Consider the following 9,568-nt stretch of genomic DNA (forward strand, 5'->3'; position numbering starts at 1 on the left):
GATACGTGCCCAAGATTAAAGTTAGTTTACTATGTTTGCTCCTTGATGAGTTTTTTTTCTTTCCATTTTTGCATAGCTTCTGCATAATGTTATAAATGGCATCAAAATTTTCTTTTGCTCTTTACAACTATTTTAAATGGAATGATGGAAACAAGGCAGCAGGATTACTATACATGACAAAACTTATTGGAGCAAATAATGCAAGTTTAAGAAGCACTCAGGCATACAGTTTTCATAGACTTACATTGAATTTTAAATTATTATTATTTATATTACTTTGTATCATTCTATATAGTAGTTACCAAAAGTCTTTGAATCAGAAAAATCAAAAGCTTTCTGGCTTGCTCTGAATTAGTAACAATGTCCTCGACATTGAATTAAGCAAGCTTCAAACTCAGTATCAGACTACTCACTTTTATGGAGAGAGCTAGCCACTAAAATAGTAGTTTTTCCTCTTTAAAAAACAGAGAAATGAGACAAAATGTGACAGATGTCAGTTAAGTGCCTAAGAGTACTGCTGGAAAGATGGTCCACCAGTAAGATGAGATGCATGAACTGAACAGCAGTCCATATCCTCTTCCCACTACCAAAATTATACACTGATTCAAGAACTGACTTTTTGCAAGGTTGTAATTGTATTTTATTTTCTTGATACTGTCAATTTGAATGTTATAGAGAATTTATACTCTTGGTTACACCATGTAGATTTGTACTTGTTCATTTCTATTACATAATTACAATTTTTTTTTTAATTTAACAGGGTCATAAAGTCTCAGAGAGAAACATACAGAGCATATGTAGCTGCCTGTGGCTATACTAGAAGCTATCTATGGTGGGATGTGAAAATCATGCTGTTCTTGTAGCTAGAAGTTATTTGTTCTAATTTTAATTACTTTTACAGCTATGGACTATGTTTACATAAAAGACATCTGACTTGCAAGTTGATTCATTTGGACTAAATGTTAAAGGGGCTAGAAAGCATTAAGAACCAGTGAAATATTGGGAAAATGGCATCTATTGTAGAAAAATATCACAGGCAAAAAGCCAGTATAAAAACACCAGGACAAAACGTTGGAAGCATCAGCACAAATCCCTGCAGAACTTGCCAAATAGCAAAGGAAACTGCTGAGGGAACATTTTCTACAGTATATCTTGGTCTTGTAATGCTCAGCCAGATCCCATGTGTGGCTTTGTTTGTTTACCCTTGCAATTGGCAAAGAATATAAAAAAAAAAGGAAAAGAGCTCAATAAATGTTGAGAATTACAGACTGCAGAAACTTATTGAGTGAGAAGTCAGAGTCTAACAAAAGACAACGTGTTTTATAAAAATAGAAAATAAATCCATTTTATAGGTCTGATAAGTAAATATAATGACAACATTATATCTTAGTATGTAGTAAGAATATTATTAAAAGGATTTTTCAGAAGAAATATATTATTACCATGATTTAAAATATTTAAAGAGGCTAGTTCAATAGTATACAAGGAATCTTTTACAAATTGTCAGTGATTTAACAAAACATCTGTAAGACAAGCTATAATTTTAAATATTTCATAGAACTCCACCATATAGGGCAATTTGTATGTTTAAATGCATAAAATTATTTATTTATCAGAATTGAGTTTCTAATTAATATGTGCAGTTACTGATATGCAACACTGCTTTAATGAAAAAGGGTTGAACAAAGAAATCTCCAAATAAAGTTGAAGGAAAATTACATTAATGGGGCAGTGTGTACCCTGATTTCACTAAATATTGGAATAAATAAAAAGTAACTAACAAAGCTAATCTTTTAAACACCAATTTATAAACAACATGCAACACAAAGATAAATAAGATACATCTAAAAATATCCTGGAGAGCAACAAATGCAGTTTCTGACAGATCAAGAGCAGTCCAAGCAGGCCCCTCCATACGCCCCTCAAGTCTCAGGCTGAGTTGAATTATTCTTGTATAAACTTAGTAGCAGAGAAAAAGAATTCTGCCCTGCCAAAAGGCAGACTCCTCTTAAAAAACAAAATAAAAATATGCAAAGGCTTAGCTATATTCTTTTTCATTAGCTTTGAAATAAAGGCACACAAAGAAATCTCACTGGTGAAGGTTAAAACACACAAGACAAATAGTTCAGCTGTGGAAGTCCTTATCACAGACTTTTATGGAGATGAAAGTACAGTATATTAACACAATTCCAAAGAAATTAGGCAAATTCAAGACTGACATTAAATGCAATGGTCTTGATCTCTAGTTCAAATGCCCCCAGTTTATTGACTGAGAAAAAATGTGAAGGTATACAAGAAGAAGGATCTTTCTGTATCTTATTCCTTATTTTTGTATCCTACCCTATTATTATTGGCTGCTGGTGAACAATATGGACCATTTTGATCAAGTATTCTGTATTCTTTTATGAATATATTTTTATTTTTCAATGAACTTAGAATCCCTAGGTTTTTTTCTTTATTACTTGCCTTCTTCACCCAGCTCCTTCTCATTTTTTTTGTTTGTTAATTTTTAAAATTATCTTAAAGTATATACTTGGCTTTAATTTTTTTTTAATCTTTCATTTCATTAAATATATATTTCACTATGTCTCTTTTAAACTAACACTTCTTTCTATTCTCTGATATTTCTCAATTAATTTCTCTTCTATTCCTTATAGAGATGTGAATATGGAAATAAGACTAAACACACATTTTACAGATTACATAACTTGCAGAAACAAATGGAATAGTTTCATAATACTATATTTGTCATTACAAAATACTTACCACTCCTCGTTCTCCACTCAATCCTTCCACTCCCTTCAGGAATTAATATGAAAAAAAAAAAAAAAAAAAAACAAGTTGAGCCAAATTACTTGGAATAAGATTTTTGTCCTTTGTTTTCAATAACTAACCACAAATGTGAATTTTTAAAGATTCTGTGATTGCCATTTGCACAAAAAAACAGAATGTATATAAGGATTTAAAATGTATTTCATAGTGAATTAACTCTTTAGTAATACCTTTAATATCATAAACCAAAAGGATAAATTGGAAATATATCATACATATTATAAACAAATATATCATAGACATATATAGACAAAACCTTATTCACTCTACAAAAGAAACAACATTTTGTGTTCTAGCAAGAGGAAACTCCTGATTCTACCTGTTTAATATTGTCTTACTAGACAGAAATCAAGTTCAGAGCCTCTGAAATACAAACTCAGTTTGTAAGCCAGATTTAGCACATTGACAAACGGTTTTGGTGTCATTTCTGACAAATGGTTCAATGGTGTTACTGATCAAGTTCCATGGCAAGATGGTAGCTCAGTGCAGGCTATTTGATTTCTCTGATATAATCTTATGGACAGGGCAATCTATTGTATCATTGAAAATTCCTGGAGGCCTGAGAAACCTTGGAAGGACCTAACACAGTCTACCAGAAGTATGACTGATTTTTTGGCTGCTGCCCAAACTAGATAAGCATGGGAAACAATTTTAGACCAAGCCTGTATTATTTTTTTTCAGCTTTCTCAAAAAAAAAAAAATAAAAAAAAAAAAAAGGCAAGCATGTTTTATTTCACTATCACTCTATTTGATCTTATAACTACAAAATAAATATATGAAAATATTGTCCGTAATTTGCAAAAGGAAAACCTAGAAAGTTTAATTTTTAAAATGTTAGAGTAGGACATTACATTTGGTTAAGAACAATGATTGGCCTTTTAGTTTAAAGTATTTCTTTTCAAAAATATCTGCTCAGCTTACTACCAGACTCCTGTCAACCTACATACCCCTGAGAGTGATAAAACTAGGCTAACATACAATCTGGATCTCCTGCCCATGCTTCACTGGAATCAGCTCCTTCTGGCGAGACAGGAAGCTGTATCGATGTCGTAATTATGAAAAAAGCAAATGTGACTTCCTTCCAAGTCTAGTTTTAGATATGTACCTCTAACAAATATTTCTTTGTTTAGACACACCATAGGTTATGCAGTTAACAAGTATTTATAAATACTAACAGTTATTTTCTGTGGTATAACAAGATAGCCAGCTATGACACAATCAGAATACATTGGCCCAGAGTTAAAGAGAAACAACTGGATCTCACTCATTTGCAGCTGAAACAGGAAACATCTGTAATTTATGAGCACAGAAGATGTCAATAATGACTCCCAGTATAGTCTAGGAGGTAATGAACCACATGAAAGAGTAGCACGGTACATGCAAAATCTTAACATCTCAAGCATCACTCATAACCTTTACCTAAAAGCCACTTTGTTCTGTTATCTGCATTTTATATTATTTATAATTGTTTCATTAAAATTTTCCATAATTAAGGATTTAATAAAATAATCCAGAAAAATGTACTTCCAGTCTGTTTCTCAAGATATAATATCCGAGAATCACACAAATATGTAGGTTGGAAGGGACCTCCATGGGCTCAACTTCCTTTTCAGTACAGATCCAGCCAGAGCAGGCTGCTCAACGCTCTGTCCAGACAGGTTTTGCCACAATCTCTGTGAGCAGCCTGCTCCAGTGTTTGACCACCCTCAAAGCAAAATGCTTTTTCTGTATATCAAGTTGGGATTTCCTTTGTTCCAGCTCTTCTCCATTTCCTCTCATCATTCCACAGTGCACATCTGAGAAAAGTGTGTCTCCATCTTCTCTATATGCATTGTATTTGTTATTTTAAAAATACTAAGGTTGTTTAAGAGGTAATTTATATAACTATGTGTGTTGATTTTGGGGGGGGAGGGGTGATTTGGCAGCGGGGGAAGGGGCCAGCTTGTGAGAGTGAAAGCTCCCCTGGCTCCAAGGCGGAGATCCCCCATCCCAGGCTGAGCCAATGAGCACTGGAGAAACACCTCTGCAAATCCATATTTGTGACGGGAAGGACTGTCCTGAAAAGAGGAAGGTGGAGAGAACCTGGAGGAGAGACCATTGACCTGAACAAAAGATGAACATCAGCCAAAACAAAGAGAGAGCTTTGTTGCCAGAAGGAAGGAGGAGGAGGGGGAGGACAGATATCCAGTTCAAGTGCATGGAGTAGGAGAAGGCAAAGGAGGTCCCTGCAGCCCATGGAAGTTCAACGGCGGAGCAGATACCCATGTGTAGGCCATGGAGGACTCCAAGCTGGAGCAGAGAAGCTGAGCCCAAGGGCAAGTGAGAATAAACTGAGACCCTGAGAGTCGCTCGATGCCAGAGTCGGGGTGAGGAGGTGCGCTGAACCCGAGGTCCATCTGCAGCCCATGGACGTCCCCATGCCAGACCCAGGAGCTGAGCCCAAAGAGGTCCATGACTCCATGAGAAGCTTGTTTTGGAACATCTTGCTCCTGGACTTTCATGCCGGGAAGAGCAGCAGTGGTGAACTGACTGCAACCCCCATTCCCTGCCCCCTGTGCCGCTGAGGGGGGAGACGGTAGAGAAATCAGGAGCAAAGTGATTTGAGCCCAGGAAGAAGGGAGGGGTGGGGAAAGGTGGTGTAAGATGTGGTTGTTATGTCTCACTGCACTTCTCAGATGAATGGCAATGAATTAAATCGATTTTTCTTCCCCAAGCTGAGTCTGTTTGCCCATGACCATAACTGATGAGTGAGCTATCCCTGTCCTTCATTCCTAATCCCGTGCCCCCTTTGGTACTGTGATTCCCTTCCCATCTCAGCGGGTTGGGGGAGTGAGTACAGGACCACATGGTCTATCTGTGTTTAAACCACCACACTATGTAGTCATTCAAAAAATAAATTTCACCTGATGCAAAGAACTATCCATGTTGATGGTAGTAATCTTAAGAAACAAATATGAATCATAGCTTTCTTGAAACAGGATCACTACTTTATCAGTACCTGTAAGCCTGGATTTCCTTGTCTTCCTTTTTCCCCTTTCAGTCCCTTTAGAAAAGAAGCACATTTTCTTAAAATATACATTTATCTGGGAGATATAATTAAACTATCACAAATAACACAAAGAGATAATCCTCAACTCTCATCCTAAACCAGGCCAAATCAATCCAAAAAGTTACTTTTCAAGAGTTCAGAGAAGAAACTGTGCGGAAGCACACCATTTCTACTCTGAACACAGAGGAGTAAAGTTAGGATCTAAGTAGTGACATGATACTCTCCTTGTACGTATTTCCATTACTTTTAGATAACAAGGAGGAAAATACAACTTGTTATAATACAGTAGGTAGGCAGAGGCCAGATGGGGTTACTTTGACTATGGAGAGTTGACATTATCCCACAGTGCCTGGGGCAGGCAGGGACAGAACCCATCCCAGGAGAGTGCTGGGTCATGTCCCAGCCCCCTGGGGCAGCAGCACAACCCACATCCCCCAGCCCACACCACTGGTAGGACCACACAGCTCTGCACAAAACATCAATAGCCTGCTCAGCCCCACAAACACAGCTAGAAACTCATACTGGGAAGTTTTCCTTGAAGAAGAGCTAGGGCTCACTGCTGCTATTCTTCAAGAAAACCTTCTGTGGAAATTAATCTTAAAAAAAAAAGCTCCAGAATTATCATTTAAGACTTGTATTAATAGCGTTGACAGATTATTTCATTAGAAACAAAAGTTGATATACCTGGATACCACTTTCACCTTGGTTTCCTTTGTCCCCCTGTAAAATAAGAAAAGGCTCCATTATAAAATGATTCATCCCAAAGACATGTAGTCTGTGTTTTAATTTAACACAGTAAATAGAAGAGAAGCATCTAATAGCTTGAATTTATACTGAATGAAAACAAATAATTTTATCCCCATGTACACAAACACTGAGAAAAGTATAGAAAGTTATACTAAGAAGGGATTCTGTCATAGAAAGAACTATAAAAAGAAAAGTGGATACTCATATATCAAGTTAAAATTTAAAAATACAACATAATGAGGTGGTAAAACTAGCAGGATTTTATCCTTTCAGTGTATGCCAGTGGAGAGGATGTAGGCAGGGAGGGGGGCAGTATTTCTGATGGGTTAAATTTAATCTGAATGCTAACCACTAAGTATGCTTGCCTTCACCCACAGAGAATATAGAGTATAAATAATTTCTATAACACTTAATATAAACTCACTGAATGGAGAGGTTATACATGACACACCAAAGAAAAAAAAAATTTTAATCAGACAAAAAAATATATTTAAATTTAATCAAAACTGTGTTAATGTCTGTGTATGAAGGGCTTCATCTTTCAAAAGGTAGTCCTCTGCATTGCTGGCAATGCTACACAGATGCATTATCATTTTTTACTAACTGCTTACTCCTATCTGCCACCTTAGCTGACCTTCCTTTGCTTTTACAGGATTTCCTGTTTATTCTGAAATCTGTAGTTTGAATATGTAATGGAGGAGCCCTAATTGAGACTCCAGTATCTCCCAGGAAACATTGCTAAATTTCCAACAGAAGTGACAGATACATTACCTAAATACATTTAATTTATTTTTAATATTTTTTATATTTTCAAATTTGAAGTTATTATTAAATAAGTTCAAATATAATTACAAATTTCACTTATTAATTTGTGGTTTTAAAGTAATATTGATTTTTAAAATTTTAAATTTACATTTAAATATTAAATTTGGGCTGATAGCAAATATAAGAACATTTTTAGCTTCCACAACTTGTTGCTTGAATAAATATCTAGTTTGAACAGTTTCAGGTAAAGCTTGTTACAGTAAACTGTATCCTAAGGAAATAAGTCTATCTGTTACATGACATCAGATCACTTATATTGCCCCAATGAAACAGCATAACATTAAAATAAGTTTTATATTCGTATATGCCAATTAAGAAACTAATTGTAAAAAAAAAATAATCTTTGTCACGTTTTCCCATAAAAATACAATAAAATAACGAAAGTAAAACAGTACTCATTACCTTGCAAAGCAATTAAACATTTAATTTTCAGGATACACATATTATTGCTTTAAAAGTGTCCATAATAAAGAAATCTTAATTAAAAATCAGACTAAAAATGTAATGGCTATAAGTCAGAGCTTCAGTTATCATTAGAATTCATTGATTTACAGCAATGAAACTGATTCGACTTCAATCAATTTTGAACCATGAAAGCTGACAAGTGTTCAACCCCGAAATTCTCCTCAAATCATGTTATTGAAGATTACAGTGAATATTTTTTCCCCAGCTGTTTCAAATAAACATGTTTCCTTCACATAAATTTGCCTAATAGTATATGTAAAGTATAAATTCTTGGTCTTTCTCTGTTTCTTGGTTAAGTTACACAGAAGAAAGGTGCCATCCTGAAAACAACACCATCTAGAAAACACAACTCTGTTAAGTTCTTTGTAGATACCCACAGGGTACAAAGAGTAGTGATTTTCAATTCCTTCTAATTTTCAGGTTCTTAAATCTCATTCTATAGACAAAGCACAGCTGATTTTTCCTCAAGAGACTTAGTTCACACTCAGGTGAGTTCTCTTGAATAAGATAAAAATAAATCAATATTTTAAAACATTAAATAATATTATAGGGGTTTTCCAGCTTTCAGTCAAACAAAAAGTTCTGGTTTATTGGCTGAGACAAAACTGGGAGATTTCAACCACACAGGAGATTTTCAATAGAATGCTGTCATCTTATAGAAGAAAATCTCTAGAAAAACATTTAATATCATGTTAATTACAGTTTTAAATTATGCAGAAAGCTGTGTGCTTGAATTTCAGAACATACCAAAGAACAATATTGCCTTTTCAATATAATCTTTGAATTGTTCTAATATAGAACAATATAATCTTTTCAACCTGGGACTCCTTAAAGACATGTGACTGTGAGAAAATCCTACATACCTACACTTTAAAAATAAGGATGACTATCCAGAGAAGTCAAATATCAATATGAAACTTTACAATGTGTTCACAGAACAGTTCTTTAGCAATGAAGAATTTCAGCACAACCACATCTATAGCAGTGTTTGATAGATATAAGTCTGCACCAAGAGATTGTGAGATCCTTGTAGGCATGACCTTTACGAGAAATCAGTATGCAAGAGGAATAAGCATAGGTTCATCTGAAAAGAAGAAACAATTTTCAACCTGTACAGTAGAAGCAGGATCCATCTAACCTAACTTTTGACATCTAAAATGTCAACAGTTAATTTAGCCAACTGTCTAGGCTTCAGCTCCAGTCAAAAAAAGACGTAGAGATGTGAATTAATGACTTCCCAAGGAGCTGAGTCTCTCTCAGCTAAATATGGAGAGAACCTGGACAGCCTTTGAACAACAGACTTGATAGACGTAGCACTTTCTACAAGATATAAGATTAAGTAAATAGAGAATCATGGATCATACCATTATGTATCATAATTTATCACGGAAATTTCATTAATACCCATGTTGTAGCATTTTATGTTAACCGTTTCTCCATTTTGTCCATTTTCTCCTCCCTATGAAAAAAATCATTGTTTTTTTAAAGAATGGGCCTTCCAAAATATGCCAACTATTCTCTAACAATAATGATGTATTTAGAAAAAGGATTTATTTAATAATGATCATTGACAATAAAAGCATTTCCAATAAAAGATGCAATTAATGTAAAACTGGAAAAAATACTTACCTTTATACCCTGTGTACCAGG

At 34.8% G+C, this 9,568-nt stretch overlaps 1 protein-coding gene across 1 annotated transcript in view; it reads right to left on the reverse strand.

Moving 5' to 3' along the window:
* The window catches only part of LOC104522510 (collagen alpha-1(XXI) chain-like), a gene marked incomplete at its 5' end in the record, with an annotated part of 50,377 nt that overhangs the window by 4,144 nt on the left and 36,665 nt on the right, over positions 1-9,568 (reverse strand). Inside the window, 3 exons of the mRNA XM_010164830.2 lie at positions 2,767-2,799; positions 5,831-5,875; positions 6,566-6,601. Coding sequence (XP_010163132.1) covers positions 2,767-2,799; positions 5,831-5,875; positions 6,566-6,601 — 114 coding nt within the window. The remainder of the gene's footprint in view (positions 1-2,766; positions 2,800-5,830; positions 5,876-6,565; positions 6,602-9,568) is intronic.

Source organism: Antrostomus carolinensis, unplaced genomic scaffold (assembly GCF_000700745.2).
Source record: "Antrostomus carolinensis isolate BGI_N321 unplaced genomic scaffold, ASM70074v2 scaffold1183, whole genome shotgun sequence".
NCBI lineage: Eukaryota > Metazoa > Chordata > Aves > Caprimulgiformes > Caprimulgidae > Antrostomus > Antrostomus carolinensis.